The following is an 18,778-nucleotide window of genomic DNA, read 5'->3' as shown; positions in this document are numbered from 1 at the left end:
TCATCATTATGTTGTTAATAATAATAATAATAATAATAATAATAATAATAGTAGTAGTAATAGAAGACCTGGCTGTGGCTCACTAATGAAACACTGAAGAAGGAGAAGGAAAGTTTGATTCTTTCAGCCCCGGAGCAAGCAATCAGGACAAATGCAATCAAGGCCAGGATTGAAAAATCAATAGGTCTGCAAATTAATGTATGAAAGCACCTTGAATATTGTCCTTGGGGTTACAAATAAATTTTAGCAGGTAGGTGAAGTTGCAGATATGGAATTCAACAAGTATGATTAATTTTGTAGGAATTAAGATTATCATCAGTGAATTTTTCAGGTGAATGGAACAAACACTTTTTCATTACAATACTTTGATAACATGACGTTGATAGTATTTGTAACATGACATTTCCAAGCATAATTGTTATTGTTATCAAAAATCTATAAAATCAATTACTTCTAGTCAGAAGGAAACTTACTTGTGGATTTGAATCATTGCCTAACAGCTCTGTGTTATTAGACTGCATCTTCAGTTATCTGATTCCATCCCCATTTTATTCTATCAGTTATATATATGATAAATATTCTGTAAATTAATATGTAACATTTTTAAATGTTTTAGATTATTAAATATGGGGCCTGAGCTTGGTTGATTTCTTGAAGATGTTTAATTAACGAACTTGGTATCGTTGCTAGTAGGGTTTGGTGTTTCCTCTCATTTTATATACTGTATATACTTGAGTATAAGCCGAGTTTTTCAGCCCCAAAAATGGGCTGAAAACCCCAACCTTGGCTTATACTCGGGTCACCACAAGAGGGCGCCGAATCACCACTTGGGACGGCAGCAGGGAAAGGAGGAGGAGGAGAGCCAGAATAACCCACAGCTGTGGGGGAAGGAGTAGGAAAAGAAAGAGCTGTCCTCCTCCTCCTTCCACTGCTGCCGTACCTAGAGGATCTCTTTAACAAATCTGCTACCCCTAACAACACATGGGGCAATAAAGGGAGATGGAGGAGGAGAGAGCCAGCAAGCTAAAAGGGGTGGTGGTGGCATGAACTCTCTCCAGGCTTTAGAAGCCCTCAGCCGGAGAGAGAAGCAGATTTGTTAAAGAGATCCACTTGGTACGGCAGCAGGGGAAGGAGAAGGAGGATAGCTCTTTCCTTTTCTCCTCCTCCCCCGCGGCTGTGGATTATTCTGGCTCTCCTCCTCCTTCCCCTGCTGCCGTCCCAAGTGGATCTCCTTAGCAAACCTGCTTCCCCTAGCAACACATGGGGCAATAAAGGGAGACGAGGAGGAGGGAGGATCAGGGGTGGGAGATCCAGTCAGCGAGCCAGCCAGCAAGCTAAAGGGGGGGTGGGGGTGGGGAAACAGCATGAACTCTCTCCAGGCTTCTAAAAACTCAAGTTTAAAGACCCATGGGTTAGGGTTAAAAATGCAAGAGTCTTCAAACCTGGAAAGATTAAGGCTTGTGTACTTCAACTCCTACTCCTGAAGTAGCATGGCTGGTGCAGGAATTCTGGGAGTTGAAGTCCACTAGTCTTAAAACTGTCAAGTTTAAAGACCCCTGGGTTAGGTTTAGAAATAGGTTTTAGCTTGGCTGCTGATTGAGCTACTTTTTTTACTTTTTAATTTATTGTTATTACCAGATTGCTTTTGTTTACCCTCTTTTAAATTTACAGAGCTAATTAACTGGTTTTCTTTAAAATAAATATTCTAAAACATTTAATCTACTGTTGTCTCAATTAATGTAATTTTATTGGTTTCCATTTTTATAAGTTACCAGTAGCCACTGCATTTTCTAACCTCGGCTTATACTCGGGTCAATAAGTTTTCCCAGTTTGTGTGGCAAAAACTGGTGCCTCGGCTTATACTCGGGTCGGCTTATACTCGAGTATATACGGTACTAATGTCTTGCCCTGTCAGTGTTGGTGGGAATGGTCTTAGATGTTGTTTAGAAATTATCCTATATTTTTTGAGGGGATCAAAGACCCAACAACCCCAGAAGAAAAAACAGGAAATATCTACAACATATAGTATAACAACTGCAGCAACCATTATGTAGGGGAAGGCAGAAGACTAGCAGAGCACATCCAAGAACACCAAGTAGCAATTAGAAGATATGATGAAAATTCCTTAATTTCACAACACATGGAAAAATTTGACCATAGTTTCAACTGGGAAATACAACATTCTCCCATGCCTCTGGAAGGAGAGTCCAGCATGGGGTTTAGCTCAAGTCTTATTGGTAGGACTGAGTTTTAAATTAACATAATTAACATACTAATTAGGTACCGCCCCCTTGCTGCCCCAAGGAGTCAGTTTTTAAAAACTCAGTCTAGGATAAGGACTTGAGTTTGCTTTCCTCTAGGTTAAGTATGATATTAAAGTAAATAAATTGGTTTGAACCTTTTAATGTTTTTTTCTTTATTTTACTACAGGTTCCAGATTGGCTTGGGGTCTCTGCCCTCCGCGGACAGCACCCCCATCTTTCCTCCTTATGGGGCCTCTTCTCTCCGTGGGTACTGCCCTGAGAAGGAGCAACTGGGCTTTGGGTCCCTGACCTCCGTGGCCATACCAAGCCCTTACACCCCAGATGGGGGGGTCCGCCCCTCCCCATTGACGGGGGCGGCAGGAGATCGATGCCGGTGATTTTAAAAACCGCCAAACAGCTGATCACTCCGGAACGGAGATCACAGGGAGACAGGAGAGTTTCCCATTGTTGGTGGCCATGGGGCTCGGCTGCTGAGGCAACATCCTCGCGCCCGCCATTTTAGAGCACTCCAAGGGCGCGAACGCTGTCAAAAAGGCGTTAAATAGGCGCGAACTGGGCTGGTTGCCAGCGTCTGTGAGGCTCTAATCTGCCCGGTAACTGATGATGCAGGTCACGTGGGCCCTGCTAGCCAATAACAGTGGAGACTAGCTGCCAGTTGCACTCAGGTCTCACTTGTTAGTGAGTTTGCTTCTCGGTGCAGGCCAGTGACTTATTTCTTGGATTTCAATTTGTGAGTACGCTGCCCCTTATTTCTCATGGCTGATCAACTCGATTCCAGGGAGGAGCAGGCCCAAACACCTAAGGCTCCATCCAAAGGGAAGGAAAAGGCTGCAGGCAAGCCCAAAATAAAATCTTCCCAGTCGGGCTCCTCACTGCGTGAGGCAGAGAGGAAGATCAAGGCCCTAGAGCAACGTTTGGAAGCGGCCTTGTTCCCCCCCCCACACACAAGGGGGACTGACTATAAGCCCATTTCAACCACTTCCTCCATCAACACTCTCTCCTAGTGTGTCAATGGGGCTCCAAGGCACTGCTACAGAAAGAGACTGGTCACCTGACAGGCAGGCATCACAATTTCCTCTTCCACCCTTGCCTTCACCTGCCACCAGGCCTGAGAGACCTTCATCATCCAATAGTCAGCCTATGCCACAGATGGGGATATAGACTGCCTACGCTCCCTCATCTACGTTTACGCCAACGGCAGCGGGTCTTAGAGAGCACGCAGACGCTTGGCAGGCATTTTGTCCTGTGTTACAGGACATTATAGCTAATGCCTATACGCAGGGCATAGCTGCAGCAACCCAGCGCTCTAATACATTTCCATCTCAGGCCACTCAACCCAGAGATCCTTCGTCAGTTCCACCGCCCCCGACTGGGTTGGGTTCAATGATGGGTGACCATTCCAATTTCGAGGAGGACAGCGACCATGGGACTGATTTGTCGGACGACGAATTCAGTTTTCCTGAACAACCAACAGTAGCCGGTCTTTTCAAACCCTCCTTGTTCAGGGTTTTGTTACACAAGGCGAAGCAGGCCTTGGACGTGCCGGGATCGGCAACTCCTGTGGAACCAGGGGATGGCCTGCGCTCATCGGCAACTTTATGCAAGGAACCCGCCAAAGAATCGGATAAGGTTCCCGCGCTGGAAATATTCCTGGAAAACATCAAGCGCCCTTGGCAGCATCCGGCAGCGGCGCAAGGCCCATCAAACTTAGAGCGCAGATTCTATACGTTTGATGATGACATGGAAAATCTGTTGTAGTTTCCTCCCGTGGACAAACCGGTGGCCACGCTAGTTTCGAATGCGGTCGTTCCTTCGGAGACTGCTGACAGCCTCAAGCCTGATGAGAGGAGGGTGGAGACTCTCTTGAAGAAGACTCATCAGATGGCCAGTTGGGCTCTTCGGGTTGCATCTACGGCCTCCTTTTTCAATCGCGCATCCATCATGTGGATCCAGGAGGTCCAGGCTACACTAGGTTCCGATGAGACCCGATTGAGGCAGGATCTCAATAAGCTTCTGGCGGCGGCTGAATTTTCTACAGATGCTACACTACATGCAGCAAAATTTGCCTCCAGGGCTATGGCATCGACCATCTCATCACGACGTCTCCTTTGGTTGAGGAACTGGCAGGTAGATGCCAAGTCAAAGTGGACATTGTCCTCGGCTCCCTTTGAGGGCACAAAGCTGTTTGGGGAGGCTCTTGAGCCCGTCCTGGTGGAAGATAAGGACAAGAGGAAGGTCCTTCCGAGATCTTACCGCCGTCAGGACCGAAGGACTGGGCCGTACTCTCGTCGTCAGTCCTTTCGGTGGGACCAATCTCCAACCACATCGCAGGCGGCCAGAGCCTATTCCTAAGGCAACTTCTCGACACCATACAGGAGTGACCGAGGTTACTTCCAGGATCGGGGCAGAGGTTTCCACCAGACAAGGTGCCCCTTTAGGGGATCTCAACAAAGGAACTCCCGACATTCAAAGTGACTGCCTACCCGACATTCCCTTGGGGGGCAAGTTACAGCACTTCAGCACGGTCTGGCAGACTACATCCACCGATGCCTGGGTGTTGGCCACTGTGTCTCGGGGGCTGCGAATCGAGTTTCTCCACAGCCCTCCACATCAGTTCGTAACTTGCCCTGTACACAAGGATCCCGCAAAAAAAATTCTCTTGGAGCAAGAGATTTTGCACCTCTTGGAAATCCAGGCAATCGAACCGGTACCGTGCAACCTGGAGAGTACGGGGTTTTATTCAAGAGTGTTCCTCGTACCCAAATCATCCGGGGGTTGCAGGCTCATCCTGAACCTCAAACGTCTGAACCAATACATTCTCTACCGAAGGTTCAAGATGAGCTCCCTTCGCTCCATCCTGGCTTCTGTTCGGGCAGGAGACCTCCTTACCTCAGTCGACTTGAAGGAGGCTTATTTGCATACATCTGGCCCATTGGCAATTCCTGAGATTTTGCCTAAACAACGCTCACTATCAATACAGGGCAATGCCCTTTGGCCTCTCGTCAGCCCCGCGCACCTTCACAAAACTCTTAGATGCGCTGATGGCCAATCTACGATCCCAGTCAATCCGGGTCCTAGCGTATTTGGACGATGTCCTCCTCCTTTCTGGAGACCGCGTGGCAGCTCATCGGGATTTGCAGACCACGGTGGCCTTACTACAACGTCACGGTTTCACGATCAATGTTCCAAAGAGTTACTTGGTACCTACAACCAGACTCATCCATCTGGGTGCAGTAATAGACACGGTTTCCCGGAGAGTGTATCTTTCTCCAGAGAGGCAGGTCAACGTTCGCTCTCTGGTGGCCAGACTCCAGCGGCAACGGAAGGTTCCATTGTCTTTCCTGTCCAAGGTACTGGGGACTTTGGTGTCGTGTGTGGACATCGTTCCTTGTGCTCGCTACCATTTTCGGATGCTTCAGTGGACTCTACTCCCTTACCAGCGACGGCGCCTAAGCCATACACATCAGCTGATCTCCTTGGGACACGATCTGCGACTCTCCCTCAGATGGTGGAGATCCACGGCACTACGTCAGGGTTCTCCTTTTGGCCATTTTCGTTATACCATCCTTACCACGGATGCCAGCCTCCTGGGGTGGGGCGCCCATGTCAACTCCCAGGTGACACAAGGGTTCTGGAGACCCCAGGATTTACACCCGGTCAATATCAACTTTCTGGAATTGCGGGCAGTTCGTTTGGCACTGCAGGCCTTTTCAACATTACTCGAAGGCCACCATGTTCTCGTCCGCACGGACAATGTAGCGACCAGGGCGCATTTAAATCATCAAGGGGGGACGCGGTCACTCAGACTAATGGAAGAAACTGTTCTTCTTTTCGGTTGGGCAGAGGTTCACCTATCCTCCTTACACGCAGAACACATAGCGGGAGAGGACAACAAGCAGGCGGATTGGCTCAGTTGACAGGAGCTGGATCCGGCGGAGTGGAGACTCGATCCTCTTCTCTTCCAAGAGGTCGCCCGTTGATTTGGGGAGCCATCGGTGGATATGTTTGCCACAGCCCAAAATACTCAGCTCCCGAGGTTTTATTCCCGGTTTCCATCTCCGGGAGCCAAGGGAGTCAATGCCCTTCACCTTCCGTGGCCAAGGACCTTATTGTATGCCTTTCCCCCAATTCCACTTATCCCGAAAGTGTTAGGAAAGATCCTGCTGGAGAAGGCGGAGGTCATTCTATTGGCACCACATTGGCCTCGAAGGCCCTGGTTCGCGGACCTCATGGGACTATCCATCTCCCCACCTTGGAGAATTCCGGATGACAGGATCTCCCTCAGCCAGGGGTTTGTGCATCATCCGGAATCCCAATGGTTCCACCTGACCGCCCGGCACTTGAGGGGGACAGGTTGAGGAGTTGTCACCTTCCAGAAAATGTTATTGCCACAATTCAGGCGGCTAGAAGGCCTTCTACCACCCGTATTTATCAGGCGACATGGGCCACCTTTACATCCTTCTGTACCAACAGACATTTACATCCTCAGGACTCTTCGGTGCTTCCTGTCCTGGAGTTTTTACAAGCAGGTTTGGAGAGGGGCCTAGCACCAAACACGTTGAGGAGACAGGTAGCCGCCTTGGCTACCGTTATCAAGGGAGAAGATGGGAGTTCCTTGAACCACCATACTTGGATTAAGGACTTCCTCCGAGGGGCTACTAATACACGCCCTCCGCCGGTACGACGATTTCCCACATGGGATTTAACGCTGGTTCTTCAGGCCCTCACGGGTCCACCATTTGAGCCCTTGAGATCAGTTCCATTATGTTTCCTTTCTCTTAAGACGTTTTTTTTAGTGGCAGTTACCTCGGCCCGGCGGGTGTCCGAATTATCCGCTCTATCGGTTAGACCAGATTTGTGTAGGTTTTATCCAGACAGAGTTGTTTTGCGTCTGGATCCCACGTTTATTCCAAAAGTAAACACGCACTTCCACAGGGCCCAGGAATAGGTATTGCCAGATTTCTGTGCTCGAGGTAATCATCCTTTGCAACTTAAGTGGCACAAGGTGGACGTGCGCAGAGCGTTGAAACTGTACATCAGACGCACCAGTGCGATACGAAAGACTGAGGCCTTGTTCGTGTCCTTTGGTTCTATTAGACTAGGTCTCAAGATATCCTCAAGGACCATTAGTCAATGGGTGAGACTATGTATAGTCGAGGCGTACAAGGCGAAGTCAACCAGTCCACCTCCGGGGATCCAGGCTCATTCCACTAGGAGTGCGGCTTCGTCAGCGGCTTGGGCGACGCAAGCACCCATTGAAGACATCTGCAGAGCCGCGGCGTGGACTACACCCACGACCTTTATTCGCCACTATAAATTGGACACCTTCGCTTCGGCTGACGCTGCTTTTGGCCGACGTGTTCTTCAAAAAGTGTGAGAGGAGGCGCAGCCCATGGTTCAGCAATCTCCCGCCCTGGAACATTAACTTGGGTATATCCCATGCTGGACTCTCCTTCTAGAGGCATGGGAGAAGAACCGTTGACTTACCTGAACAGTCTTCTCGATGCCCTGGAAGGAGAGTTCAAACCCTCCCCTATTGAACCATGGGGGTTTCCAGTTATTGTTTGTTCTTGTTGTTCAATAAATTGTTGAATTATTCCTATTTCGTTTTTTAAAACTGACTCCTTGGGGCAGCAAGGGGGCGGGTACCTAATTAGTATGTTAATTATGTTAATTTAAAACTCAGTCCTACCAATAAGACTTGAGCTAAACCCCATGCTGGACTCTCCTTCCAGGGCATCGAGAAGACCGTTCAGGTAAGTCAACGGTTCTTCTGGACCATAGCTTGTGTGATATGTTGTCGCTGGGGCAGGAGGTGGGAGGTGGGGGTGATTTTATTATACGGTACTATATTAATTTATTTGATTCTTTTTGTTAGTTTTTATTGTTTTAAATGTGGTTTTATATTCTTTATATTCTGCGAGCCGCCATGGGGGAATAAGTGGCAATATAAATTAGATAGATGGATGGATGGATGGATGGATACAGACAGACAGTAAATAACATCCCAATCAAGGAACCACTAATACCACTCCTGCTAGAGCAAGCCACTAATATAAAAAGCTTTTTTTTATATAAAAAGCTATCCAACTCCCCATCTTACTGATGATATTATCTAGTTTGGTGATGAAATGTCTACAAGAAAACAACCAAGGTTGAACCACTACAGTTCAATCTCGAGCTACAAATATCCTCTTCTATTAATTAAATTAAATTTTATAATTTATCCTATTCAAACAGGCACATTACAGGAAAATTTCCTGATTATCCTGATGAAGAACAAGGTGGCTCAGCAGTTCTTTTCTCAGAAAAAACTCCAGAAGAGGTAAAGTTTATTTCAATATATATATGGTTTTTAGTGCCCTTTTAAATAGCAAATTTATGACTTAGACATCCTGAAGCAAATTGTTACTGATTTCCTTTAGTTCAGTGTTATAGTGCATTAATTGTTTGTTATACATTGAATGTTATAATAATGAATTCTACTTATAGCAGAGAATCATGAGATGGGCAGCAAATAAATAAATATTTATTTATTTGTTTGTTTGTTTGTTTATTTATTTATTTATTTGGATTTGTATACTGCCCCTCTCCGAAGACTCGGGGCGGCTCACAGCATATATAAAAACAGAGCAATAATGTAAATCCAATTAATACTACAATTTAAAAGAAATTAAAAGAAAAACTTAGCAACCAAACATTCAGCAATCATACTTAAGCATTCAGTGGTCAGGGGGAAGATCTAAAAGTCCCAGGCCTGGTGGCAAAGATGAGTTTTTAAGCTCTTTCGGAAGGCAAGTAAGGTGGGGGCAGTGCGAATCTCTGAGGGGAGTTGATTCCAGAGGGTCGGGGCTCCCACAAAGAAGGCTCTTCCCCTTGGTCCTGCCAGCTGATATTGTTTGGTCAATGGGACCCTAAGGACACCAACTCTGTGGGACCTCCCAATCCGCTGGGATTCGTGTGGCAGAAGATGGTCTCGGAGATAATCTGGTCCTGTGCCATGTAGGACTTTATAGGTCATAACCAACACTTTGAATTGTGCCCGGAAACTGATCGGTAGCCAATGCAGTCTGCGGAGTGATGGCGAGATGTGGGCATTTCTTGGAAGGCCCAAGACTGCTCACGCGGCTGCATTTTGGACAAGTTGAAGTTTCCGAACACTCTTCAAAGGTAGCCCCATGTAGGGAGCATTGCAGTAGTCGAACCTCGAGGTGATAAGGGCATGAGTTACCATGAGCAAAGACTCCCTGTCCAAATAGGGCCGCAACTGGTGCACCAGGTGAATCTGGGCAAACGCCCCCCTCGCCACAGCTGAAAGATGGTGTTCTAAAGTTAGCTGAGGATCGGGGAGGATGCCCAAGTTGCGAACCCTCTCTGAGGGAGTCAATAATTCTCCCCCCAGGATGATGGACAGACAGATGGACGTGTCCTTGGGAGGAAGTACCCACAGCCACTCCGTCTTGTCTGGATTGAGTCTGAGCCTGTTGGCACCCATCCAGACCCTGACAGCCTCCAGACACTGTTGTACATACTCCTGATCAGTGGGAGGATGATGAAGATATTGAGGACTCAGATTCAGATAGTGTTTATGAATTAGTGGGGGGCCCGGGGTTACAGGTAGTAGAACAGGTGGGAGGCCAGCCACAGGATGGGGCTATGAGTTCAGGATCTAGAGAGGGAGAATCAGATGCTCGCTGGGTTAACCCTAAATTCAGAAGGGCGCAAAAACGTAGAGAACAGAGGTCTGGAAGAAGATATTAAGGAGAGGAATGGGTTAAATACTGTAGTGATGTATTTGGCATGTCGGGGTCAGTGGAGAAGAAGGGTGGAGTTTCAACATTGCTAAAGGGAAAATGGATGTGTTTTTTGCCGCGTTAAAGTAAGCAAAAGGATTCTGTGTTGTTAACAGTCAGTTCTGTTGTTTTTCAAAGTCATGCTGTTAGGAAAATAAATCTTGTTAAGTGGAGCAGGAGAAGGAATGTGAGAAATGCAGCTAAGAGAGATAAGGACCGAGTGCCTGTATGGAATGTATTTGAATTAAATATAAATAAATTTATATTTAATAACAAAATGACCTGATATAGATTAATTCATTAATTATAGCAATTTCTGTCATTCTAAAAGGTGACAATGGGCTTTGCATACATTTTGAATACATCCTGAAGGGCCTCAATCTAGATCTAAAGCAAAGTGAAATAGTGTGCTTTGTCTCTGTCAAGAGTAAATGTTGAAGTTATTTATTCATTAGATTTTAACTCACTGCTATCTACCCATCCTCAGAAGTTTTATTATATGGTACATCAAACAACGACAATAAAAACTGTAAGATATCTCTTAAAAATTATTTTTAAAGCTCACTGAATCTTACTTCCAGCAGGAGGGAAGAGAATGGGTGTTGGATCCTACTGATACGCCCTTTCTCAAGAGGTGGAGTTAGCCTCCAAGTATGGGTTAAGACCGCCCTATGACCAATGAGAAAAAGGGGGAGGATGAATTTTGGAGGGCGAGCGTGTGTGTGTGTTTGTATGCCCCCCCTCGCCCCCCCTGTGAAAAATCCCAGCTACCTCTTTGAAGGAGTGGGTGTGTAGCCAAAGTGCCTCCTTTTCCCCTCATTGAAACCAGCAGGGTTCTTTTTTTTTACTCCTTGCTCCCTCCGTGTGTGAGTCGGCAGGATGTGGGGGTGGGCGTGTGAATGAAAGGGAAGCCAAGGCAACAAAGAAAAAGAGTGAGGATGAATTTTGGAGGGCGAGCGTGTGTGTGTGTGTGTGTGTTTGTGTGCATGCCCCTTCTCCCCCCCCCCCCGGTGAAAAATGCCAGCTACCTCTTTGAAGGAGTGGGTGTGTAGCCAGAGTGCTTCCTTTTCCCCTAGCTGAAACCAGCAGGGTTTTTTTTTACTCCCTCCGTGTGTGTATTTGTCAACAGGTTTAACTATTCCTTGCTCTCTCTGTGTTGCCCTTAGTTGGATTAAAAAGGCACCCTGCTGTCCGATTCTCCTCCCCCTCTGAAAGGATTTAAACTGTTTAAAAAATGGTATTTTGTGGTAGTTGCTGTCCTTGCTTGGATAGGATCTAATAATGTGTTATGAGGCAAGAGCTAGACAGGAATTCCTAAAGTGTGTTTGTGGATCTTTAAAAGTTGCCTTTTATAAAGTTGGTTTGAGAGCAAGTTTCGATTAACAAGTATGAGGGGAAGCACTTTACATATTTTAAAAATGAGTTTGATTCTAAATAGGACCTGCATATTTAGGATACAAAACCACAAGAGCTGTCTGTGTTTAGCGAGTTTTGCTTGTCTCACTAGTCTGTCTGTCTGTCTCTCTATCTTTCTATCTATCTATCTATCTATCTATCTATCTATCTATCTATCTATCTATCTTTCTTTCTTTCTATCTCTATCTATCTATCTATCTATCTATCTCTATCTATCTATCTTTCTATCTATCTTTCTATCTATCTTTCTATCTATCTATCTATCTATCTATCTATCTATCTATCTATCTATCTATCTAATCTATTTGGTTTTCTAATGCTGAAGCTCTTCTTTGTATACACTGATTTATTTATTTATTTAATTGGATTTGTATGCCATCCCTCTCCAAGGACTCAGGGTGGCTCACAGCATATATAAAAACAGAACAATAATGTAAATCCAATTAATGATGAGATGAGAAGGAATCCAGTTTTGAAGGATTTTAACTCTTAGGTTTTAGCTTTGTTGCTGATTGAGCTACTTTTTTTACTTTTTAATTCATTGTTAATATTGTTAATTTGTTTACCCTGTTTTAAATTTACAGAGCTAGTTTACTGGTTTTCTTTAAAATAAATATTCTAAAAGATGTAATCTACTGATGTCTCAATTAATGTAATTTTATTGGTTTCCATTTTTATAAATTACTAGTAGCCACTGCATTTTCTTACCTCGGCTTATACTCGGGTCGATAAGTTTTCCTGGTTTTTGTGGCAAAAACTGGTGCCTTGGCTTATACTCGGGTCGGCTTATACTCGAGTATATACGGTATTTGGCTATCAGCCACTGCGAGAAAGACTCTCAGAACGTATCCTTGGCTGGTAGCTTTTGCCTGTCCAGTGCAGTGCTCATTGTTACCTTTTCTCCCAGCCAATACTGCTGGGGGGAGAGGAGGTGTGGTCATCTGCCACAGTCCCATGATATTTCTTCACTCCTGCAGGGATAAGAATATAAGAATAGATATACTTTGAAAGATTTTAAAGAAATGAAAATAGTTACTAATAGATTATTTATGTTGTATTAAAAAATGAATGAATTAGAATTTAGGGAAATATTTGGTTTGTTGAATATATTAAAACAGGTTGAATTAACTTTAAGGAAATATTAGGTTTGTTGATTATACAGTAGATTTATTCATTCATTCATTCATTCAATTTTTATGCCGCTCTTCTCCTTAGACTCAGGGTGGCTTACAACATTTTCGCAATAGCACTTTTTAACAGAGACAGCATATTGCCCCCACAATCCGGGTTGTCATTTTACCCACCTCTGAAGGATGGAAGGCTGAGTCAACCTTGAGCCGGTGATGAGATTTGAACCACTGACCTACAGATCTCCAGTCAGCTTCAGTGGCCTGCAGTACAGCACTCTACCTGCTGCACCACTCTGGCTCTTAGTTTTAATGAAGTATATTAATAAAGCAAGTCGAATTCAATAAGTAAAATTGGAATATAAGAACAGAGATTGTTTTGAAAGATTTATAAAAATTGAATAAGTGAATAATAGATGATTTATGGTGCATTGAAAAAAATGAATAAAAGTGGTTATATTTTTTTCTTTTTCCTCTGTTTTTCTTTTTTTAGTATTTTCAATGTTTGTGACTTGATAGATTATATAGAGGTTTTTAGATTTACGGTAAGTAAAATGTGTAAAGAGAAATAGGAGGCATTACAGCCTACAAGTTAACTGGAATGTTCCACATGTTTTTTATTTGTCAGTATATATTTTAGGGAACATTAATGAAGAGAGGTAAAACATGATTATTGTGTTTGCTGGAGGACAAGATTAAATAATATATTTTTTGCAATAAGGGAGAAAGGATTTATAGAGAAATTAATAATTTTGTATTATGATTTTTTTTCTGGGATTATACAAGAGTTACTAACAAAATACTGTATTTTATTGTACAGTACTGGAATTAGAAGATATTTAGCATTGTATTAAAGTGTATGAAGGAAAAAACAACAAAAATTTTATACATCTCCCTCCCCAAAAAATAAACGCTGCTGGGAAGCCCCTTGCCCAGCCGTTTCCAAAGGTTTTTTTAAAAAAGTAACTGGGAAGATCTGCTGGTTTCTCCAAGAAAAAATAAAAGGTAAAAGGTGAAAATTAAACGCCAATTAAAATCCTTCAGTATTCAGTGATGGGAAGGAAAGCACGTGTTCTTCGAGGGCAGGGACTGAATCTAAAGAAGTAGATTATAGGAAAAGGGGCAAAGTTTTAAGATCAGATTCAGTCCTCATTGGTCATAGAGTGGTCTTAACCCATACCTGGAGGCTAGCTCCACCCAGCTTGGAGAAATGGATCTGTAACACAGAGGTCCCCACTATGAAGAAGTGCTTGTAAGCCTCCCTTCCTTTTCCCTTCATGAAAAGTAGCACATTTAAACATAAATAGGGAATAATTATTAATAGGATATCCCTACGGTCAGCTTATTTGTCTTTTTATATACAGTACTACTTTTAAGGTGTTTTAAAAATGTAAACAGATATGATTCGTTCTGTCAGGTTGCTGCTGAGCTAGCTGCTAAAGCAGAAGAAGAACAGAAAAAGAAAGGGAAAAAGGGGAAAAAAGAAAAAAAAGAAAAGGGCAAATTCAAGAAGAAAGGAAATGAGATAGAAGAAAAGAAACCAAAGAAGAAAGATGAGGCAAGTCACTCTGAATCAGAAATAATAATGTATATAAATCCAGAAAAAACATGGTAAAAACAATATTTTCTAATAGGGTTTTGAGACTATTTTGTTTTGTTTTGCTATATTGGAATTTAATGGATACATACATGCATCTCTCCGGTCAGCCTGAAAGAAGAGAATCATGAAGAGCTGTTTGAAGGTTAGACATTCTTTATCACCTTTCTGAAATCTCTGTGCTATAATATATGGGTTCAAACTCAGTGTAGCTTGTCTCCTCCAATCCTGAGTATATCGTATAACTATATGTAGGGGTGCGTGCGTGCGTGTGTGTGAGACTGTGAGTGAGTGAGTGTGTATATGTGTATAGGTATGTATGTATGTAATATGGAACATGATGCAAAGTTTTTAACCCAGTTATACCCATTCCTTACCTTCAGAATACTACAAGTTCTTGAGGATTCAACCAAGCCAATTCCAATCTGACACAGCTTTCTAATATCCAATTCCGATTGCTTTATGTGCGTAAAAATGTTGCAAATTATATATAGTATGAGAGTTTATAAGTTACATTTGTTTATAAGAAGCAGGTTTGATATACAGTGTTCATGCATATTCTAAATCATCAGCGGCTTTCGATACCATCGACCATGGTATCCTTCTGTGCCGACTGGAGGGGTTGGGAGTGGGAGGCACTGTTCTTCAGTGGTTCCCCTCCTACCTCTCTGGTCGGTCGCAGTCGGTGTTAGTGGGGGGTCAGAGGTCGACCTCGAGGTCACTCCCTTGCGGGGTGCCTCGGGTTGGTCCTCTCCCCCCTGCTATTCAATATCTATATGAAACTGCTGGGAGAGATCATCCAAGGGCATGGGGTGAGGTATCATCAGTATGCTGATGATACCCAGTTGTACATCTCTGGATGGGGTCTAGATGGGTGTCAACAGGCTCAAACTCCCTCCCCTCCCTTCCTTTTCTTTTCCTTTCTTCTTCTTGGACTGGATTAATTGCTCCTGGCCATATCTGACCCAGGGGCCAAGATTTCTCCACGGATCACCAAAATTTTCTCACAGACCACCAGTGGTCTACGAACCACAGGTTGGTGACCTGTGTCCTAAATAGTTTGAACTGTAAGAATGAAACAGACAATATAAATGAAGAATAGACTCATAGCAATGTATGACGTAATTAAATTCTATGGATATGAAATTTAAGAGTTTAAATTCAGGTTCGATTCTAAACAATTTGTTCTCAAAACTTACTGAGAATTAATGAGAGAATAATAGTTGAAACATTTCCAGAAGAAAAACATATCACAGAAAAATAACAACTGGGGTGTGAAGCACTCCAAGAATTTGCCAAATTTTGCTAATAAAGTTTTTGGGTTTCATGAGCACATGTAACTTTCCTGAGGCTTTTATGTATCTTCCTCTAAGCTCCTCCTAATACATTAAAACTAAAACATAGGCTGATACTAATTTATTACCATAATAAATATTTTATTTGATAAAACAAATAGAATAGAATAGAATTTTTATTGGCCAAGTGTGATTGGACACACAAGGAATTTGTTTTGGTGCATATGCTCTCGTCGTACATAAAAGAAAAAGATATATTTGTCAAGCATCATGTGGTACTGAAGGTTTTGGTTATGTAAGTCATGATGTCAGTAGATGGTCTAATAGGGAGTTGTTTAAGAGGGATGGTTTGCATCCATCATACAGAGGTACCCAGGTGCTCGGTGAGGAATTCAGAGCTTTTTTTGGACAGGCATTTAAACTAGGTAAAGGGGACAGAGATGTACCAGATGTGGAGGATTTCTGTCCCCGACCAATGAGGATACATCAGTTTCTGGAAGCTTATGAAAAGGGAGCTGAAAATAAAATAGATGTAGTTGTTGATGATAAGGGGCAAACTAATAATGAAAATAATGTTCTTCGGGTAATGTGCACGAATGCTCGAAGCTTGAGCAACAAGCTCTGTGAGTTAATGGCCATAATATCTAGAGATAATTTGGATCTGGTTGCCATAACTGAGACATGGTTTAAGGATTCCAATGAATGGGAAATATCCATACCAGGATATACACTGTATAGGAAGGATAGAATAGAGAGAAGGGGAGGTGGAGTAGCCATTTATGTTAAAGAAAGTCTAAAAACAATACTAATTCAAAATACATGTAAAGATCTGGAGACCCTCTGGATTTGCATGCAAAATAAAGACGGTTCTGTCATTAGAATTGGGGTGATCTATAGGCCTCCAGGGCAATCTGAGGAACATGACAACAAGATGGTGGATGAGATTACCCTAATGGCAGTAAAGGGAGATATTGTGGTTATGGGTGATTTCAACATGCCTGATGTTGACTGGAATATCCCCAGTGCCCTTACATGCAAAAGTAAGAATATAGTAGAGGCCTTTACAGGAGCAGCTATGGCACAGCTAGTTAAGACACCAACTAGAGGGGAGAATATTCTAGATTTAGTTTTTACAAATGGGAATCGGGTTTCAGAGGTCAAGGTGGGAGAAAATTTAGGTTGCAGCGACCATCTATGTTTGTGGTTTGATGTAAAAACTGATTGTGAGCAATCCTATACTGCAACCAAAGTATTGGATTTCAGAAAAACAAATTTTAATGCAATGGGGGAATATTTAAATAATGAATTAAAGGGGAGGGATAAAATGGCAGGAGCGAGCACCCAGTGGACTGTATTAAAAAAAGGCCATCTTAAAAGCCACAAGACTTTATGTAAAGCAAGTAACTAAAGGTAAAAGGAAGAAGAAACCGCTATGGTTTAGCAATGATGTAAGGGCTATAGTCAATGAAAAAAAGGCTGCCTATAGGAGGTATAAAGAGTCTGGAAGTATAGCTGATAGAGAGGTGTATAAAATGAGACAGAAGGAGGCGAAACAGATAATATATGCTGCTAAAGCCTCAAAAGAGGAAGAAATAGCAAAATCTGTAAAGAAGGGGGATAAAACCTTCTTCAGATATATTAGTGATAGGAAGAAGAAAAACTGCAGCATCACAAAGCTTAGTACCGGGAATAATACATGCATTAATGGGAATAAGGAGATCGCTGACCATTTCAATAGCTACTTCTGTTCAGTTTTCTCAAAGGACACCTTACAAAATAATACTATAGAGAGATATAGCATTGCTTCCAGCTGTACGGATTCAGATACAGTGATCTTAGAAGCCGATGTCTTAGAAGAACTTGAAAGATTAAAGATAAATAAGGCAATGGGTCCAGATGGCATCCATCCCAGAGTTCTTAAAGAACTCAGATCTGTCATTGCTACCCCCCTGACTGATTTGTTTAACCAATCCCTGTTAACAGGAGATGTTCCTGAGGATTGGAGAATGGCCAATGTTGTGCCTATCCACAAGAAGGGCAGTAGAGAAGAAGCTGGAAACTACAGGCCAGTTAGCTTGACATCAGTTGTAGTTAAAATGATGGAGACTCTACTCAAAAAGAGGATAAATCAGCATCTAAAAAACAATAACTTATTGGACCCAAATCAGCATGGCTTTACTGAAGGCAAATCGTGTCAGACTAATCTCATTGAGTTCTTTGACTATGTCACAAAGGTGTTGGATCAAGGTGGTGCCGTGGATATTGCCTATCTGGACTTCAGCAAAGCCTTTGATACGGTTCCACATAAAGAGCTGATAGATAAATTAGTGAAGATTGGACTTAATCCCTGGATAGTTCAGTGGATTTCAAGCTGGCTGAAGCATAGACATCAGAGAGTTATTGTTAATGGCGAGTATTCTGAGCAGAGACAGGTTACAAGCGGTGTGCCACAAGGGTCTGTTCTGGGTCCTATTCTTTTTAATATGTTTGTGAGTGACATAGGGGAAGGTTTGGTAGGGAAGGTTTGCCTATTTGCCGATGACTCTAAAGTGTGCAATAGGGTTGATATTCCTGGAGGGGTCTGTAATATGGTAAATGATTTAGCGTTACTAGATAAATGGTCAAAGCAATGGAAACTGCAGTTTAATGTTTCCAAATGTAAAATAATGCACTTGGGGAAAAGGAATCCTAAATCTGAGTATTGTATTGGCAGTTCTGTGTTAGCAAAAACTTCAGAAGAGAAGGATTTAGGGGTAGTGATTTCTGACAGTCTCAAAATGGGTGAGCAGTGTGGTCGGGCAGTAGGAAAGGCAAGTAGGATGCTTGGCTGCATAGCTAGAGGTATAACAAGCAGGAAGAGGGAGATTGTGATCCCCTTATATAGAGCGCTGGTGAGACCACATTTGGAGTACTGTGTTCAGTTCTGGAGACCTCACCTACAAAAAGATATTGACAAAATTGAACGGGTCCAAAGACGGGCTACAAGAATGGTGGAAGGTCTGAAGTATAAAACGTATCAGGAAAGACTTAATGAACTCAATCTGTATAGTCTGGAAGACAGAAGGAAAAGGGGGGACATGATTGAAACATTTAAATATGTTAAAGGGTTAAATAGGGTTCAGGAGGGAAGTGTTTTTAACAGGAAAGTGAACACAAGAACAAGGGGACACAATCTGAAGTTAGTTGGGGGAAAGATCAAAGGCAACATGAGAAAGTATTATTTTACTGAAAGAGTAGTAGATCCTTGGAACAAACTTCCAGCAGACGTGGTTGGTAAATCCACAGT

General features: G+C 43.1%; 1 protein-coding gene across 5 annotated transcripts in view; it reads left to right on the top strand.

Annotated features, from left to right (window-relative positions):
* The window catches only part of IQCA1 (IQ motif containing with AAA domain 1), a 464,058-nt gene that overhangs the window by 182,744 nt on the left and 262,536 nt on the right, over window positions 1-18,778 (top strand). For all 5 annotated transcript variants that reach the window (XR_011557328.1, XM_070732268.1, XM_070732270.1 and 2 more), the window contains 2 exons: window positions 8,505-8,589; window positions 14,018-14,158. Coding sequence is in view for 4 of the 5 variants with exons in the window: in XM_070732268.1 (XP_070588369.1) it covers window positions 8,505-8,589; window positions 14,018-14,158 (226 nt within the window). In the remaining variant the exon portion in view is untranslated. The remainder of the gene's footprint in view (window positions 1-8,504; window positions 8,590-14,017; window positions 14,159-18,778) is intronic.

Source organism: Erythrolamprus reginae, chromosome 1 (assembly GCF_031021105.1).
Source record: "Erythrolamprus reginae isolate rEryReg1 chromosome 1, rEryReg1.hap1, whole genome shotgun sequence".
Taxonomy (NCBI): domain Eukaryota; kingdom Metazoa; phylum Chordata; class Lepidosauria; order Squamata; family Dipsadidae; genus Erythrolamprus; species Erythrolamprus reginae.
This window is presented reverse-complemented; position numbering and strand designations above follow the sequence as displayed.